Source organism: Microcaecilia unicolor, chromosome 2 (genome assembly GCF_901765095.1).
Source record: "Microcaecilia unicolor chromosome 2, aMicUni1.1, whole genome shotgun sequence".
Lineage (NCBI taxonomy): Eukaryota > Metazoa > Chordata > Amphibia > Gymnophiona > Siphonopidae > Microcaecilia > Microcaecilia unicolor.
The window spans coordinates 397,773,320-397,793,189 of NC_044032.1; the positions used below are offsets into that span (position 1 = coordinate 397,773,320).

General features: G+C 43.1%; 1 protein-coding gene across 3 annotated transcripts in view; it reads left to right on the top strand.

Moving 5' to 3' along the window:
• AFF1 (AF4/FMR2 family member 1) overlaps nt 1–19,870 on the top strand; it is a 430,143-nt gene that overhangs the window by 306,158 nt on the left and 104,115 nt on the right. For all 3 annotated transcript variants that reach the window (XM_030190611.1, XM_030190612.1, XM_030190613.1), the window contains exons 8-9: nt 15,136–15,184; nt 16,074–16,111. In XM_030190611.1, coding sequence (XP_030046471.1) covers nt 15,136–15,184; nt 16,074–16,111 — 87 coding nt within the window. The remainder of the gene's footprint in view (nt 1–15,135; nt 15,185–16,073; nt 16,112–19,870) is intronic.

Sequence of the window (19,870 nt, forward strand, 5' to 3'; positions counted from 1 at the left end):
AGGAGCACTGTTGTGGGGGAGTACAATGGGGCAATGCTAGGTGGGGTGGAGAAATAATTGTTGGACATGCAGGGGAAAGGTGATATGCTGCATGGGGAGAAGAGAGAGGGAAAATTGCTTGACATGGGTGGGAGAGGCTGCACAGGAGTGGTGAAGGACGAGGGAGAGGAAAAAACGTTGGACATGGCAGTGGAGGGGAGGGAGGGAGAGATGAAAGAGGGAAAATGTTGGACATGGCAGTGGAGGGGAGGGTGAGATGAGGGGGAAATGTTGAACATGGTGGGTGTGGTGGGGTGGGAGGGAGAAATGTTAGGGTGCAAGGCAGAAAGAGAGAAATGGTGGACAATGGTAGAGGAGGAGGGAAGAGAGAGGGAGATATGTTGGACATGGGGGTGGAGGAGAGGGAAGGAGAGATGTTGCACAAGACGGGGAGGGGAGAAAGAGGGAGATATGTTGGGTGGGAGGTAAGAGAGGGAAATGGTGGACCATGGGGAGGGGCAGGAGAGAAGAAAGAAGCGACAGAAAGATGGTGGGAGCGGAGTGGAAGGGACAGGGAAATGTCGGGCTATGAGGGTGGGGAGGGGAGAATGAAGGATCAGATGCTGGTATAGAAGGGTGGAGAGAGAGACACTGGGAATGGTAGAAACCATGTGGGAGGGGGTGGGGGGCAAGAAAATGAATGAGAGGATAGTGATTATAGGGGGTAGAAATATATTAATGTTGATTGACTGCACTTTTTGTCCTTTTTTGTCCTTTAGATTGTAAGCTCCTTTGAGCAGGGACTGTCCTCCTTTGTTAAATTGTACAGCGCTGCGTAACCCTGGTAGCGCTTTGGAAATGTTAAATAGTAGTAGTAAATTGAAGATGGAAGGCTGGGAAAGGAGTGAGATGGGAACAGAAATGCTAGTGGGTGAAAGAAGGTGATGGAAATTTGATTGGTATCTGAAAAGTAAAAAGAAGGAAAAGGGTTAGAGGGTGAAATTTGAGTGGACAGAGATTAGAAGAGAAAAAAAGAGGAAAGAACTAAAATGGAAAGATCAATATGTCAGAGGCATGTGTAATAAGGAAATGGAACCAGAGGGGAGAAAAGACAAATAGACAGCAGATGCATGAAGGAGAATTAGTAGGAGACACAGGAAAGTGGGAAAGAGAAACTGGAACCAGCGTGATAGAATATTAAAATGTCCAGACAACAAGGGTAGAAAAAGCATTTTGTTTTGAATGTTAGCTTTGGAAAATGTGCATACTGGATGTTTTTTTTTTTCACTGTGTTCAGTAGAAAAGGAAATGCATTTCTTTTTTTATTTCTTCAGTGTTGTAGTACATGCCAAGGTTCCCAGTTCAGTTTTTGTCTACATATTTTCATGTCTAATTTGTGATCCTTTGTTCTGCATTTGGTGAGGGTCTGTTGGTGTGATTTTAATGGCAGATGGGGAGATTGGAAGGGAGGAGAGGGAATGAGCGGGGGAAAACTTCTTTATTTTCTGCCCTGGGCCTCAGCATGGCTAACACCAGTCCTGACCCTTGGTGTAGCTGGTGGGGATCCGCCAGCTGAGGATCTCCTCTGAAGGCAACCAGAACTCCCTTCTACTAAATTCGGCCATGCAAAGAACTATGAGTGCATTTGGAGGTGGAGAGAAAAGAGATAATTCAAACAATAGCAGGTGGTTTAGTGGCAGGGGCAGCCCCTCTTTTTTTTTTTTTTTTTTTTGTGGGTAGACCCAACCTCCTCCCCTCCCCCTCCAAAGCAATACACACTTCTTCTGCAGCTTCCCACTTCGGCAGGTGGTCCAGCTTCCCTGCCTGCCTTGACTTCAGAAAATGCATGGCTGCCTCACTACCTTAGCAGGTGGGAAAGCTGTCCTTCCTGCTGTGATTTCAGTGCTTCAGTTCTCTCCCTCTTCAGCAGGCAAGCCTCATTGCCCTTCCTGCTACAATTTCTGCATTTCCATAGGACTTCTGTCTTGTTAGACAAGTAGGTCCAACCTTCCCAGTGATAAACAGTGCTGTGGTTTGCTCTTGTTCAGCTGGAGCTGCCTGCCTGCTGTAATTTTAGTGCTGCTGATGGTCCTCTCACTCTTGTTTGTCAGATGGGCATGCCCTTCCTATCTGCTCCAATGGTAAGCTCTGATTTGGGAGGCAGGTCAGGTTTTCCACCTGCCCAAATGCTAGGCACATGTTCTACAGAACATTCAGTTGGAGAGAGGGGTCTCTTCTTTTCACTGTTGGTGTGAAGAGCAGTACTTCTCAACCCAGTCTTCCAGACATACCCAACCAGACAGGTTTTCAGGATATCCACAATGAATATATGAGAGAGATTTATATGTATTGCCTTCTTCGTAAGCAAGTATTTCCATTTCATCAGCAACAGATGAGTCCATAAATTGTGGGCAATGTCTACCAGCAAGTGGATATAGAGAGCAACAAACTGAATATATAGCATGGCCAGCAGACAAGTCAGTAAGTATTACTCTATTTCCAGCAGGTGATGGGTGGTCTCCCAGCAATATCTGCTCTCATTTGTGAACCTGCTCCTGTTCTGGGTTTCCGGGTTCATTTGAGCCTGGGGGTGTTAGGCTAGTAGTGCCTGTGCCTACTTAGGGTACACCTGATAGAGACAGGTCTCTTCTCCTTCTACAGTGGCTGCTGCTTCCTCACTTAAAAAAAATAAAAGAGCTGGAAGACAGCAGTAAGGCTTCCTCAAGGAGTACCACTTTAAATTCCTGAGTCCCTTGCTGTGCTGCGGTTTTATTGTACATTTGTTTTTTATATGGCGACTGAAACAGTTAAAAGCTGCTCTTGCTGTGCAGTGCGAAGACTGGTTTCAGGGCTCTTTGTGAACTGTTTCCTGCCTTTGGGACCGTTGAGCTTCTCAGAATTGCCAGCAGATCAGCTTGCTCCCTTTGCTGGGGGATGCTCTTCAGGCAACCCTCACCTGCAGAGTTCAGCCACGGGTTAATGGTGACCATCTTGGATAACCATGTAGCTGGTCCGGGTTTGGGTGCCCAGCAGGAAAGCTGTTTCTGCAGGTGTTCCCTTGGAATCTCAGATTCCATTTTCTCCTGAATTTATGTAATTGTTACACAGAGCTCTCCCTGTGGAGGAACCTCTCCTCCCCTTCTCAGCGTTTAATATCTGACTTAGCAGCTAAGAGGAAGCATATGGAAAGCCAGGCAGAGGTAGACCCTGGTTCTCCTCCTTCCCCTCCAAGGTCCAAAGGGGGTTTTTCTGTGGTTTCTTCTTAATCTGTAAACCAAGAGGTTTTAGAGGAAGGTGAGCTTCCTTAGGATGAAGCTGATGGACCCGTCTGTTGTCATGGTGTTCGATAAGTACGAGTTACCTGCCTTTTTTATTACTATATTACTAAAGCTCGTGAAGTCCTTAATATTTCGTGCCTTGCTTCTGCTTTCCCAATGATGGCTAGTACTAAGAAGCCTCCTAAATCCTTTCCTGTTTGAGGCAATGGAGGAGCTTATACAGCACAGCGGGACACTCCTGATTCTATTTTGAAGGTGGCCTGAACTATGTCGAGCTTGTATCTCACCTCCACAGATGAACCGGCAAAGTTACAGCTGCCTAAGCCGGATGCCTTAGTGGCGGCTGTCCCAAGAAGGCTACTCTGCTGGTTGAAGGTCGTGCAGGGTCGTGCAGCGAAGGGCGACTAAAATGATAGCGGGGATGGGACGACTTCCCTATGAAAGACTAAGGAGGCTAGGGCTATTCAGCTTGGAGAAGAGACGGCTGAGGGGAGACATGATAGAGGTATATAAAATAATGAGTGGAGTGGGCCAGGTGGATGTGAAGCGTCTGTTCACACTTTCCAAAAATACTAGGACTAGGGGGCATGCGATTAAACTACAGTGTAGTAAACTTAAAACAAATCGGAGAAAATTTTTCTTCACCCAACGTGTAATTAAACTCTGGAATTCATTGCCGGAAAATGTGGTGAAGGCGGTTAGCTTAGCAGAGTTTAAAAAGGGGTTGGACGGTTTCCTAAAGGACAAGTCCATAAACCGCTACTAAACGGACTTGGAAAAATCCAAAATCCGAGGAATAACATGTATAGAATGTTTGTACGTTTGGGAAGCTTGCCAGGTGCCCTTGGCCTGGATTGGCCGCTGTTGTGGACAAGATGCTGGGCTCGATGGACCCTTGGTCTTTTCCCAGTATGGCATTACTTATGTACTTATGTAGGGTAGCATTTCTCTCAAGGATATGCAGGATAGAAAATTGAAAACCTCTTAAGCTCTCCTTTTAGGTTGCTGCGTTGTACCAGCAAGCCACTGCATGTAGTTTTTATGCGGCTAAGCCATGTCTTAGCTGGGTTGTGCAAGCAGATTATTTATTTATTTATGCCACTTGATATACTGCACGCTTAGCCTCATTATAGGCAACACAGGGATTTACAATAAAAAGGAGTTACTAGACAGAATCAGTGGCGTACCGAGGGCGGGGCAGTAGGGGCAGACCGCCCCAGGTGCAATCAATGGGGGGGGGGTGTTCTGCTCCGTGGGTCCTCGTCCATCCCTGCCTTCGCCCTTCCCCTAACTAAATAACTTATCTACTGCACTGTCTTCATCTTTAGCGGCACTGCTCACTTCGTCTTCTAGCGCCGCGGCTCCTCTCTCTCACCATCGCGAGACTCCCGACTGTAACTCCCTTTCCTCAACACCTTCCTCCTGGCCTCTGTCCCTACGACACCCTGCGCCAGATGAGTCCAGAAATTTCACCCTGTCTGGTTTAGATGTGTGTGTCCTAGTTCTTGTTAGGGTTCATTGGATAGTGTCTACAAAAGCTTTATGAGGAAGGAGAAGTAAGTTTGTTGTAACCCTTATGTTACTTCATTGATAGTGAAATTCAGGCTTGCTTGTCTGGTGAGCTTCCTATATAACAGAGTTCAGTTTGTTGCCCTCTATCTCCACCTGCTGGTGGACAGACATAACCCAAAATTTGGACTCATCTGTTGTGATTTAAAGGAAAGAAAATTATCAGGTAAAACATAATTTTTCCATCTCATGTATATTGTAGATATAATGAAAACCCGACTGGTTGGGTGTGCCCCGAAGACTGGGTTGAGAAGCATCTATGTAAAACACATTGCCCAACATAATTCTGTACATACGTTTGTTCATCTGTAAGCATAGCTTTGTAGATGGATTAACAGACAGGCTGACGCTCAACAATAGGAGGTATCACCTGAGCTGAAGCATGCTTAAAAAGATAGTAAAATTGCATTACATGTAATTTGGTTCCATTTTATGTGTAAAATCCAAGATAGTAATTTATAAAAAAAAATCATCTGTTGAAAAATTGAATATAGAAGGCTAAAATGGTAATGTATATCTGCTAACTGGTTAGTGCAGGAACACTCACTCTCCTCCATCTGAACCCCCCCCCCCCCCCTCCTTTCAAAAAAAAAATATAAAAATATTTTTTAGGTGCACAGCGCCTAATGCAGCTTAGTAGAAGGGCCCCTTAGGTACCCAACATAGAGGCCCTTTTACTAAGCTGCATTAAGCGCAGGAAAAATGGCCTAATGTGGTCTATAAAATACTGAGTGGATTGGGTAGATGTGAATCGCTTGTTTATTATTTCCAAAAATACAAGGACTAAGGGCACACAATGAAGCTACTAAGTAGTAAATTTAAAACAAATTGGAGAAAATATTTTTTCACTCAACATGTAATTAAACTCTGAAATTCGTTGCCAGAGAATGCGGTAAAAGCAAGTTACCTTAGGGTTTTTAAAAAACCAACATGTTTGGACAAGTTACTACAAGAAAAGTCCATAAGCCATTATCAAGGTGGACTTGGAAAAATCCACTAATAAAATCTGTTTTACTCCTTTGGGATCTTGTCAGGTACTTGTGACCTGAATGCCACTGTTGGAAACAAGGTACTGGACTTGATGTGGACCTTCAGTCTGACCCAGTACAGCAGTTCTTATGTTCTTATAAAGTGTTTTGTCTCCATTGCCTCAGGAACAAAAACCGAGATTTTGAACCCTCTAGGGACAGAGAAAGTACCTGCTTATAATGTGCAATTGTCTTCTGCCTTGAACTTGATGGTTAAGAGGATTATAAATGCCAGAATTGAATTAAATTGTTTGCGAGGGGGCATCAGAGAGCATGGAAGTATTATTCAGCTAGGCACTGACATGAGGACAAAAAGTTTCCTATTTTGTTTAGATAAGAACAAAAATGCATTACGGAATCTGTACTTGGAAAAATAATTAATATAGGGGTTCCTGTTATCAGCAGGGTAAAAGCATCAGGTGAACAGCCTAAGGAGTTTACAATTATGTGATCCTGAAACACGTCTCCTTGTTAGCCTAAAGGATTTTTGCAAGCAGTGTTTGCTGGAAGAGTCATGTGTTATTACAGTTTCATATCATTGACAGAGACTTTAAGGAAGAGACATAAGGAAAATGATTTCAACAGAAGGTGAATTCAGGTATCCAGTAAAAGTTATGTAACTAGTTGGCCAAAATGTAATGTCCTTGATCTGCTGTTAAGTTCAGTACAGAGGTATATCTTGATTGCTTGCTTTCAAGAATGGTTAATGCTAATGGTAGAAAAAGCAAGTCTCTAATTTCTTGCCTCCTTCTAGAGTTCATGTGTGCTTGCGCACTTTAGAGGCAAGTAGTATTTGAGATGGCTATAACAAATCTGCATTTTTTTTGTGAGAAAAATCAGACTGGAATGGAATGGGGAAATGATACATTTGATAACTGATAGCACAGTTTTTCCTGCATTATAGGGCTTAAAAACATAATTGAAAAGAAAGGGGTCCAAAAAATGACACAGAAATCAAAAACAAATTATTTTCAAATAGAACAATCTCATTAAATGTATGCTTATTTTTTGAGAAAGTGCTTTAAAAACAAGAAAAAAGGAGGGAAAAGGTTGTGTTTATAAGTTACCTATGTACTGCAGCCAAAAAGACATATGAAAAGCCCTCATTTCTTAAAACGTTTTGTATCATAGATTTATTTCACATTAATTGCAAATGTCTTATTATATAATGTGCACTACCTAGCTTGGGGGGATTGTTTACTAAAGCTTAGCTCAAGTTATCTGCAGCAGTGTCCATTTTATTCCTATGGGCCCTCCTGCAGATAACTCGAGCTAAGATTTGATAAGTCCACAAGTAATGTCAAGGTTGGACATCTCAACAACCAAGATGAAGTTCCTCATGATAATTCAAAACTGTTAAGACAATCCATTGCCTTGTTTAAAAGTTTTTTTAATATTTTTGTTGAAAATATATGTTTAGTTTAATGAAATTTCTCTATCTGTAAAGAAAAATATTTTTGACTGTGTAGTTTTGGACCGCCTTTCTTTCCAATGATTTTCTGTTTGCAACAGGACTGAATCAGGCACAAAAGATGGTGGTGATGTCATTGATCATCACCAGGATGGGACATCTCTCCCAGAGCTCAGAGCTTTGTGTAAAGTTCTTAGCATGTGCAAACCTTCTGTGCACAGCAATCCACACAGCTTCTATGCTTTGCTTTAGGTTTTTTTCTGCTTTGCTGAACAGACAGGGAAACAGAGTTCTCCTGATATTTCAGCAGGTTTTACTTGTTTTCTGACATTTTATGTCTCTTTTTTTTTTTTTCATAATTTCCATCATAAATGAGTTCTTTTAATGGTTAATTAGGGTTTTATTTTTTTTCATGTTCCAGTCCGACCTAGGGGCTTGACCCTGTCCACAAAGCAATGGCAACATCCAGTATTCCAATCCCCCACCCAGTGTATTTAACTTGTCTAAGCATCGACCACACCAAAACAGGTTATGTGCATTTTCCCTTCTACGTCTCTAAAAACAAGGGTCCATCGTTCGTGTCCTCAGAGGGTTATCATAAATAGATGAACAGTCTCTGATCAATATTGAGCTGGCAGCAGTCTGTATTTTTATAAACGCTTGATATCCAGTACCAGGACATGTCTGGGTACTGGCACTGAATATCTGGGTCAGCATTGGTACCCAGAAGTTATGCAGGTAGCGCTGATATTCTGTGCCATACCTACATAACAAACTGGGTAAAGATTGGACTGCTGTTTAACGGTCTTACTTGACAAGTTATGCAGGCAGCAACACCGGATATTGTCAGATGGGATATTCAGCAGCACTGCCTCCTGACTCACTCAACGCAATTTAACCGGTGGTCTGCTGGTTAAATCGTTTTGAATATTGGGCCCTCTTAGGTTGCCAGTAATGCCCACAGGGAAGAATGATCCCAACTACAGGTAGGAAATATTGGGTATGGAGTTTGAAGTCACCACCTGAGGAAAATAGCATGGAGTCATTGTGGACAATATGTTGAAACTTTTAGCCAAAATTAAAGGAAATGGATCTTGGAGATTATTTGAAAAGGGATAGAGAACATGTTTTCTGTTCTGGATCTGTGTTTAGAGCTAAACACTAGTGGGGAGGGGGGTGTGGAATCAAAGTGATTACAAGCTGATTATAGTGGCCCCCCCATACTCTGTCCAACACTTTAGATAGAAGCATGCACAGGTTCATGGCACAAGAGGAAAAGCAAGGAGAGCATAGCTCATGGAATTCTTTCCAACCCCTCTTTGTATGTGTACACATGTACATATATTTTTTATGTTTAAAAATCTTCTTTATTAACAAAACATAGTCAAGATGAAACATAGTTAACACAATAAAGCAACAAGCTTGACACAAAGAAGAATTGTCAAAAGCGAGCATTTTCAAAGCGATATCTTCCCCTTATCCACACCCTCCCACAACCCCACCCTTCCTTTACCTCCCCCCTAGATGTGATGTGGTCATTACTGTTAAAAAAAAAAAAAAAAAGTTCAATAACACAGTGTAGTCCAATAAGTTTATGGCTGATTGAGGATTCTGCTGTGTGCCCAAAAATGTTCTCAGGTCCTCTGGAATCTCTCGTCTTTCATCGAGGATATGTCCTTGGTTTCAAAACATTTAGAATCCAAAATATAGAACAGGAAAAGTTCTCTACGATGACGAATCACAGAAGGCAAAAGTAGATATAATAAAGACTGTTGGACTCACGTCTCCAGTGGTGAATCGTCTATTAGTCTCTTCAAAACATTTAGGAAATCTATCATGCGGGTTTGCCACATTGCCATTGCTGGTGGTGACTGTTCACGCCAGCACAGCAAAATAATTTTTTTCCATATTAAAATGGCTCTCTGAAGAAAATGCTGTAATCCCAGTGGTGAAGGCAGAGAAGATTGAAACACCTAAAAAAACCACCAAGGGTGTCGGAGAAATATGTCGACCCCGTTGCAGAGAAATAGAGGATAGGCAAGTGAGACCAAAAATGTGCAATCTTAGGGCAAGACCAAAACATATGATTTAAAATTGTAGTATCATATAGACACTTAGGGCAAGCCCCAGATTGTACAAAAGAGGCCTGAAATGCTCTGAATGATGAGATACAGAGCAGAAGAGCAAACTTATATTGTGTTTATTTACATATATTTTTATGTGCTATACCTCTGATTTTGTCCCTGATGTGAAGAAGGATGATTTATGATTGAATGGAGCCATTACCAAACATTCCATTAGTTTGTAAAACATAACAACAAGAAACTAAGTGTGAAAACATATCTAACCATTAGGTTTCATAGGATGGATTTTATAGTTTAACAACATGGTGCTATTGTTTCAAGGTTACAGATAATTGTGCTTCACCACTAAGAATGTGGAGGTAACAGGGTGGGGAGACAAAGGGGTATGGTGGGAAAAGTATGCAGAGCATATCATATTAAATTATTTCCTACCCCCTGTGCATATGCATGCATGTGTAATCCTGTGTATGTGTGTGCATGTGCCTTTGTGTGTTTGTGAAGAGGAAAAGACAGAAGAGGGGAGGGGCAGTTTTGAAATGCAAAATTTCCTAACTGTGTTGTTTCAGTGCATCAGTCTTTCCATGCTTCAGCTGCTGGAACTGCCTCTCCCATATAAATGCAGTGGTGGTCCATTTCTATAGGGGTTCATTTCTCTGTAACCCACAGTCCAATCTGGCCCATTTTCAAATATGATCAGGGCAGTTCTGTAACAGGGCACCGATAGGAGCCTATTCTATAAACTAACATGGAGGGGCATAATCGAACGCAAACGCCCATCTCCATGGGCGACTATCTCCGAGGACGGGTACGCGAAGGGGCGGGACAGATCGTATTTTCCAAAAAGATGGGCGTCCATCTTTTGTTTTAATAATACGGTTGGTGCCGGGCAAATGCATCGGATTTGGGCGGATTTGAGATGGGCGGTATCGGTTTTCAGTGATAATGGAAACTGAAGCCTCCCAGTTAAAAAACGAACACATCCAAGGCATTTGGTCGTGGGAGGGGCCAGGATTCGTAGTGCACTGGTCCCCCTCACATGCCAGGACACCAGCCGGGCACCCTAGGGGGCACTTGTAAAAAGTAAAAAAAAAACAAAACAGTAAAATACCTCCCAAGTCCATAGCTCCCTTCCCTTGGGTGCTGAGCCCCCCAAAACCCACTCCCCACAACTCTACACCAGTACCATAGCACTTATGGGTGAAGGGGGGGCATGTGGGTTTTGCGGGGGGGGGGGGTTGGAGGGCTCCCATTTACCACCACAAGTGTAACAGGTAGGGGGGGGGTGGGCCTGGGTCCACCTGCCTGAAGTGCACTGCACCCACTAACAACTGCTCCAGGGAACTGCATACTGCTGTCATGGAGCTGGGTATGACATTTGAGGCTGGCATACAGGCTGGAAAAAAAAGTTTTTAAAGTTCTTTTTTTTTTTGGTGGGAGAGGGTTAGTGGCCACTGGGGGAGTCAGGGGAAGTCATCCCCGATGCCCTCAGGTGGTCATCTGGGCAGTTGGGGCACTTTTTGGGGACTTGTTCGTGAAAAAAAAAGGGTCCAAAACAGCCCAAATTCTCGCTACTGCCGGCTTTCTTTTTTCGATTATCGGCCGAGAGCGCCCATCTCTCCTCGCCCGATAAACACGCCCCAGTCCCGCCTTCACCACGCCTCTGACACTCCCCCTGTCAACTTTGTTCATTCCCGCGACAGACTGCAGTTGGAGGTGCCCAAAATCGGCTTTCGATTATACCGATTTGGGCGCCCACGGGAGAAGGGTGCCCATCTCCTGATTTGGGTCGAAATATTGGAGTCTCTCTCTTTTGAAAATAAGCCTGATAGGCACCTACATTCCTTTTTATAGAATACTAACCTGACTGCTTAAATACGTGCTTAAATGTTAGATGTCAGCACTTGTGCCAGCACAGCGCTGGTGTACGTGTTAACACCTAAATGTTGCAGATATGCACATAACTTAAAGTATTCTATGAGTTATGCATGTAATTTTGATTCCCACCCATAATCTATCTAACTCATGTGTTTACCCCCTTGCTAATATAAGCTGTGATGAGTTACATAGATATTTACAAAGTAGAGCTTAAGAGAAATGTTGGCATTTATATTATAAGGAAAACAGTGTATAAATAGAACATAACATACAGAGTTTTGTAAAAGTGTTCACACCCTGGAATATATCCTTATTCTGCTGTCCAAAACATACAATTGAAAATACATTACAGTAGGAGTTTATTACTCTACTCTTTCAACCTGAAAGCAATTATAGAAATATTTTATTTATTTATATCCCACATTATCTCAAATAAAAATTCAAGTTCAATGTGGCTTACAAGTAACAAATGTGTAACTGAAAAACCGTTCTGATTACATTTAACAAGTAGCGATGTAACTACAAATTTCTAGTATCACATAACTTATAATCAAGGACATATAACATGTTTATAATAATAATACTTTTATTAGGATTTATTTACTGCCCTTTGAAAGGAATTCACTCAAGGCGGTGTACAATAAGAATAAATCAAATATGAGCAATAGACAGTTACAGCAGTAAAAATATTCAAATGGCAATACTTACAATGTCAACACAATACGTAATAGAACATTTTAATTGACAGTGTAGGGTATAAGCAAAGATAGATATAGATAGGTAAGAGAGTAAGAGGAGTTAGAAACTAAGGTGACTAATTTAAAGAAAGTTGCACATGAGGTCAGAGAGATGGTTAAATATTATCTCAGCTAGGGTAGGAGTAGATAAACATGTCCTACTGCAGTATGTGCAGCCCGTGTCACTCCTTGTGTGAGTGAGACTAACAAGAATAGAGTGTAAATACAGGTGTAGTTGCAGATTAAGCAGGTATAATTTTTGAAGGTTAACCAAATCATTTGTTGGTGATCGATCTCAACAGATGGGTTTTCAACAGTTTTCGAAATGAGAGGTATTCAATTTTACGGAGTTGCTTGGGTAAAGAGTTCCATTTGGTTGTACGTTGGTATGAAAATCCAGCATTATGGATAGTTTTATATTTGATTTTATTACACTTAGGGAAGTATCTCAAACTATTTAAGAATAAGAAACCAAAAAATGCTTTATTGCATACATTTTCACACCTCTTGACTCGGTGGAATCCCCTTTTGCAGCAACAACAGTGCATCATTTAAGGATATGTGTCTACCAACTTTGCACAGGGGGATGGTGCAGGTTTTGCTCATTCTTCTTGTCAAAATAGCTCAAGTTCTTTCAAGATGATTCTTTTGCTAGTGGAATTAAAAGTATTAATTATGGCGTTTAAGACCTTTTGAGATCTAGCTTTAAATTACTTAATGGTAGACTGAATCTTTATATCCTTCAGTGTGATTTACATTCAGGGGCTGATTGTAAATCAGTGATTGTTTCAGTAAGTTGTTGAGTATTGTAGATGCAACATTTGAAGGATTGTGACGTCACTGAATAATTCTTAGACATGGAATCGTAGAAGAATACCCCCCATTGGATAGTTACTTTGTGGCAGCTTCCTTAACCTGATTGACCTGTGGGGACTAAATACAATCACTGTGCCTCGTTAAAGGACCGGCAAAGAGAGGGAACTGCAAATATGACAAATAATGGTAATTTAGCATTCTGGGATTAGATCACAAACTTCCCACTCATGCAGTCCAAATTCAGAACAGTCTAAATTATAAACATTGAGAGAAAAGGACACAAGGCTTAGGTATTAGAAAAATAGAAAAGCTGTTTTATTAGAGACTAGTAAAAAAGGCCCGTTTCTGGAGCCAATGAAACGGGCGCTAGCAAGGCTTTCCTGTGCCCCCCTTCCATCCACCCAACCAACGCACCTTCGTCGTCACTGACGCCATTGCGCCGCCGTGCTCGCCGTCGATGTGTGACTGAATTGCTCCGCCCTCAACGTCATAACGTTTGACACGAGGGCAGGGCCCAGAGACTGGGTGATTTTCGTGGCTTCAGCACCACGAACTTACGAACCTTGGCTTCAGTGACGTCAGAGAATAGAACGTTGAGGGTGAGTTTTATATATATAGAAGAAGAGAGATAATGGCAGCTAATAGCAAATGTAATCAGAGACACTGCACGTAGGCAGAAATACCCAAAATGATGGTAGAACAATGATTTCATATACCTGTCAAGGCAAAGATAATGCACACTATCCCAAGTCCAAAGCTTATAGGACATCTGACACCCCATGCACTAAGAAGAAAGCAGTTTACCCTGACAGATAACACTCACGAACACTAGTCAGGAGCTGAAACAGAGGCTGGCAAGTTGGCTTCACCTCACGATCAGGTAAGGCAGCAGTAGAGAACTCAGGCTGGTCAGCAGATGGTGGCTTTACCCAGGCAGGTGAGCATGCAGGCAGGAGGGGTCATGTATCTTTAACGAGCCTTCATCATGTGGCTGGCTTGGGCTGGCTGATAGCAGCTCTCACGTGAACTGCCCAAGATAACAACCAGCTAGCTATTAGCTTATGAAAGGGGATCTTATATGTTTTCATCTGGTTTGGTGCCATGCTGACTAGAATGACAGTCTGAGGTTTGCCAATGTTGTGGTTTTGGGGGCCCAAGGACCTGGCTCTTTATTCCTTAGATGTTTTCTTCTTGTCCATGAAGGTCCCCAGCACAGTAAACAAAAGTTGTTGTGAACAGTTGTTTTGCCTCTGTTAGCCTTGATGTGTCAGCAATGTGCTTGAGGCCTATTACAAGAACAAGCTGACATGCCCTAAGGCTGTGAAAAGCCAGGTTCATAAAATCAGAATAGTGCTTGATTGTAGTGCTACATGTTTTGTCCCTACAGACCTGGGAATCAAAACAAGGTCCTTTGCTTGACAATGTGAAGCACTAATTTTCAAAACAATCTAGCCATGTGAAAATGGATTAAAGCATGTATATAGCCCTATCTGAAAACTGCTGAAGGTATGCGTGGGCTTCCACCCAGGGATGAAGGTATTGGTCCAAGTCGATGGATTGTTGGGAGGAGAGGGTCTGATTTGTTACCATGAGGGATGGGCAGTGGAAATCGAGGTTGCTGAAGCTTTGTTTTTCTTTTGTTTTATTGAATATGGTGTATTTATGATTTTATGAATAACTGTGGACAATTTTGAACAAATAATCTAGTGACGGATTGTTATATAGGTGGTCTGTAATCTTTTTTAAAATAAAGATTTGTAGTTTTAGCTGGACTGGAAGAAGGTATTCCTGATGGCATGATTAGGTCAGGGGAGGAAAATGGGTTCTGTACATTGACATTTTCACAAGTATGCAAGCTACTTTGTTTGGTGTGACCACCTATACAATATAGCATGAACAAGTATGGAATGCTTTCTCTTTGAAAATGAGCAAAAACTCCATATACTAAAAGTGGCATGATTTAGTTACAACTATGTGAGCTGTTTGGATATTGAACCTTGTTATAAAAATGTATCTGTGAGGTAAGAAGCATAACTGTCCTCACCATTTGACAGAAAATCAAGTCCATCTAGTTCAACCTTATTTAACTAAATGTGCATATAAAATCCAGTCCCTCTCCCCCCCCACACACGTGTTGTGGTCATGAGAAAAATCTTTAGGCCCTAAGGATCAATATTAATGAAAACCTGTGCAGAACCAACTTGATCCATAAGAATTTAATTCTCTACCCATTGGTAAGTTGTTTTGTCTGTACCTGTAGGTCAACTTGGTTTTGTAGCATAAAACGCTCTGGGAAGCATCCAGTGGTAGTTGTAGTGTGATCTGAAGCTAACCATTCTGGTTTTTCTTCTATTTCAGAACGGTTGAATATGACCTGGTGGTCAGCGATGACAGTGATGACGATCAGGTCAGTTTTTAGGCATTCATAAACTTAAAATCTTAGCACTTGTGGTGTGTTAACTGCATTACAAACATACATGAAAAACACTATGTAATGTGGAAACCTGTCCAGAAGTTGTCCAGACTATCAGAATAGGCTTGAGATATGTTAAAAGTGGAGCCATGGATGACCCCACAGCTAGAGGGACCTTCTGTGTGATCCTGCTGCATAGATCTACGTAAAGTCATGTAGTGTGATTGGCAGCTGGAGGGGGAGGGGGGAGGTATGGAACTCTCCTCATGGAACATTTCTATATCCATAATTAGACTGGCTGCTCTGAAAGTGTAGAGGACACATGTTGTCAATGTCTATTTTTTTACACTAGTACGTGTGCCAGCCTAAACGTGGCCCTACAAACCATGGTGCCAAAAAGTAGTGGGGTACCCCCTCCCCAGTTAATTTTTGCATATGCAGCTTTCTGTTAATATGGATTGTATGGGCAAAGATCCTGTGGTCTTCACATTTTTTCATATATTCTAATAATAAACATGTAATTTAAATTAAAATGTGCAAAAAAGAGAGTTATACTACACTTGCTATGTTTTAGTGTGCCATGAAGATTTTGTGCGCTTAACATGAGACTGCCACTGTATATTGTAAAGACACGTTTTTTGTGTTCTCTGATACCACTAAGAAGACAGGCATTTTTCTTGATCTTTAGTAAAGAGATATAGCAAGCAGTGCTCTGTCTTTCAAATTAGTGACCAAAGGATGGAAAAGTAGCAATTGTCACTGCCTTAAGAGACCTTCTGCTACCTAAGCAATATGCTTTAATAAATCTCTAGGATTGTTGGTCATTGGCTATTTGTAAGGAAGCAATTATCTCTTCTTTTTTCCCCCCCTTCTAAATGCATAGGTCCCTGAAAAACCACCACCTTCATCTGCTCCAACCAGGTACTATGTATGTTTAAAAACTACATCTTAGTGGTGGCCTTGCCTTTGTTTTAAACTGTTCTCCAGTTTTCTCAGCAGGAGTTCATGTTTATGTGAGGAGCACTGTTTTGTTTTGTGAAGGAAGATGGTCTTAATTGCACCCTACCTCTCCTGTACATTTCCATTCTTTCCTAAGTTCAAAACATTGACAACCAGAAAAGGTAGATGGGGCTCAACCATTGCATGATGGCATTATCCACAGTGGTAGGCAGACACAGGTGCTTAGGTTCCAGATTGCACTGTGGACTGTTACTTAGTTCATTGGGCCTAGACAGAAAGAAGGAGAGTACGAACATGTAAACAGTAATGAGTAATTGTCAATGAAGGCTTATGTCATCATAGCCCCCTCCCCCCCCCCCCCCCCCCAGTAGAGATCTCTTCCAATTGAAATGAAAGAAGGGCTAAAACTGAAGGAGAAGGGGAAACAGAGAAAAAATTAATTGCCCTTGCTAAGGAGATTGAAGACGGGGCTTTTGTTATAGCTGTAATTGTGGGTTCTGTTCCATTAGTGTGCTTGAGCCAGAGAAGGATTTGCATTGGAGCATATTTGTGTGGAACTGGGGAGCTGGCAGGAAATGGAATCAGAAGAGGGAATGCATATACCTGCTGTGTGTGTGTGTCGTTCCCCCCCCCCCCTTTTTGTTTTGTTGATCCCTCCATTTTCAGAGCCAAAATACCAGCCTGTCTTGATGTCCTATTAAAAAAGCTACCTGGAAGTTGCTTTACCCTGCATGCAAAGAAAAAGTTAGTCTGAGAGAAGGGCTGTAAAGGAAAGAAAAGAGGAGAAGCACAGCAGAATGGAAAGGAGAAGAAAAACCAGACACAACTGGAAAGATGTGCAGGAAGGGAAGGAATAAAGAAAAACACCAAAATAAATATTTTCTTGGATCAGACACAGAAGAAAGAGGAAGAACAAAAAGACACAGGGAGAGTTGATAGAGAAGAGCAGAGACACAGAGGGACTGAGGGGATAGAGAGATCAGAGATAAAAGGAAGGAAGAGAGAAGAGAAGAGCAGAGAAAGCAATGAGAGAAGGAAGACATTAACACACATCCATATGAGATACTGGGTGGTAGGATAGAACATAGTAACATACTAAATGACGGCAGATAAAGACCTGAACGGTCCATCCAGTCTGCTCAACAAGATAAACTCATTTTACGTGGTATGTGCTACTTTAAATTTATACCCGAGTTTGATTTGTCCCTGCCTTTCTCAGGGCACAGACCGTAAAAGTCTGCCCAGCACTGTTCCTGTACTAAAGTTCTGAAGCTAATGTCGAAGCCCCTTAAAATTTACACTCCAGCCCATCCATATCTATTCAGCCACGATCAGGGCGCAGACCGAAGAAGTCCGCCCAGCATTGGTTTTACTCTCCAATTACCGGCATCGTCACCCAATCTCCGCTAAGATTCCGTAGATCTATTCCTTCTACACAGGATTCCTTTGTGCTTATCCCACTCATGTTTGAATTCCATTATCGTTTTCATCTCCACCACCTCCCGCGGGAGGTCATTCCATGTATCTATCAACCTTTCCGTGAAAAAATACTTCCTGACATTACTGCTGAGTCTGCCCCCCTCCAACCTCAATTCGTATCCTCTAGTTCTACCACCTTCCTGTCTCCGGAAAAGGTTCGTTTGCGGATTAATACCTTTCAAATATTTGAACGTCTGTATCGTGTCACCCCTGTTTCTACTACTACTACTACTACTACTTAACATTTCTAAAGCGCTACTAGGGTTACGCAGCGCTGTACAATTTAACATGGAAGGACAGTCCCTGCTCAAGGAGCTTACAATCTAAAAGACAGGTGTACAATCTAAAGACAAGTGTGGAGTCCGTCTGATAGGGAATATTATATTTCACGAAAGGTTAGGTGCTGAACGCAACATTGAAGAGGTGAGTTTTAAGCAGAGATTTGAAAATGGGTAGGGAGGGAGCTTGGCTTAGGGGTTGAGGAAGATTGTTCCAGGCAAAGGGTGAGGCAAGGCAGAATGAGCAGAGCCTGGAGTTGGCAGTGGTGGAGAAGGGAACTGAAAGGAGGGATTTGTCCTGTGAGCGGAGGTTATGGGCGGGGACATAGGGGGAGATGAGGGTAGAAAGGTAGTGAGGAGCCGCAGACCGGGTGCATTTGTAGGTAAGGAGGAGAAGTTTGAATTGTATGTGGTATCTGATCGGAAGCCAGTGAAGTGACTTGAGGAGAGGGGTGGTGTGAGTATATCGGTTCTGGCGGAATATAAGACGTGCGGCAGCGTTCTGAACGGATTGAAGGGGGGGGGGATAGATGGCTAAGTGGGAGACCGGTGAGGAGTAGGTTGCAGTAGTCAAGGCGAGAGGTAATGAGAGCGTGGACGAGAGTTCGTGTGGTGTGCTCAGATAGGAAAGGGCGAATTTTGCTGATGTTGAAGAGGAAGAAGCGACAGGTCTTGGCAGTCTGTTGGATATGCGCAGAGAAGGAGATGGAGGAGTCGAAGATGACTCCGAGGTTGCGGGCAGATGGGACGGGGAGGATGAGGGTGTTATCAACTGAGATGGAGAGTGGAGGAAGAGGAGAGGTGGGTTTAGGTGGAAAGACGAGGAGCTCGGTTTTGGACATGTTCAGCTTCAGGTGGCGGTTGGATATCCAGGCAGCAATGTCGGATAAGCAGGCCAATACCTTGGCCTGGGTCTCCGCGGTGATGTCTGGTGTGGCGAGATATAGCTGGGTGTCGTCAGCATAAAGATGATACTGAAAACCATGAGATGAGATCACTGAGCCTAGGGAGGAGGTGTAGATTGAGAAGAGAAGGGGTCCAAGGACAGATCCCTGGGGAACTCCAACAGATAGTGGGATGGGGGTGGAGGAAGATCCATGAGAGTGTACTCTGAAGGTGCGGTGGGAGAGATAAGAGGAGAACCAGGAGAGGACAGAGCCTTGGAACCCAAAAGAGGACAATGTGGTAAGAAGTAAATCATGATTGACAGTGTCAAACGCAGCGGATAGATCGACCAGGATGAGGATGGAATAGTGGCCTCTGGATTTGACGAGGAGCAGGTCGTTGCAGACTTTAGAGAGTGCTGTTTCTGTCGAGTGTAGAGGGCGAAAGCCGGATTGAAGTGGATCTAGGATGGCATGAGAGGAGAGAAAATCAAGGCAGCGACTGTGAACGGCGCGTTCAAGTATTTTGGAGAGGAAGGGGAGGAGAGAGATGGGGCGGTAGTTGGAGGGGCTGGTAGGGTCAAGTGATGGTTTTTTTAGGAGAGGTGTGACTACTGCGTGCTTGAAGGTGTCAGGGACAGTTGCAGTGGAGAGAGAAAGGTTAATGATGCGACAGATGGAGGGGGTGATAGTATTGGAGATGGTGTTAAGTAGGTTGGTGGGGATGGGATCGGAGGAACAGGTGGTGCATTTCGAGGAGGAAAGAAGGCAGGAGGTTTCATCCTCGGTGATCTCAGGAAAGGAGGAGAAAGAGGCCATGGTTGGTTGGTTGTTGGATAGGGCTACAGGCTGAGGAGGAGGTGGCTTGGTAGTGAATTCAAGGTTGATCTTTTGTACCTTGTCGCGGAAGTAGTCAGCCAGTGATTGAGGAGAGAGTGAAGGGGGAGTGGGAGCGGGGGGCACTTTGAGGAGGAAGTTAAGGGTGGTGAAGAGACGACGAGGGTTGGAGCTGAGAGAATTGGTCAATTGGGTGTAGTAGTCCTGTTTTGCAAGGAATAGGGAGGACTGGAAGGAGGATA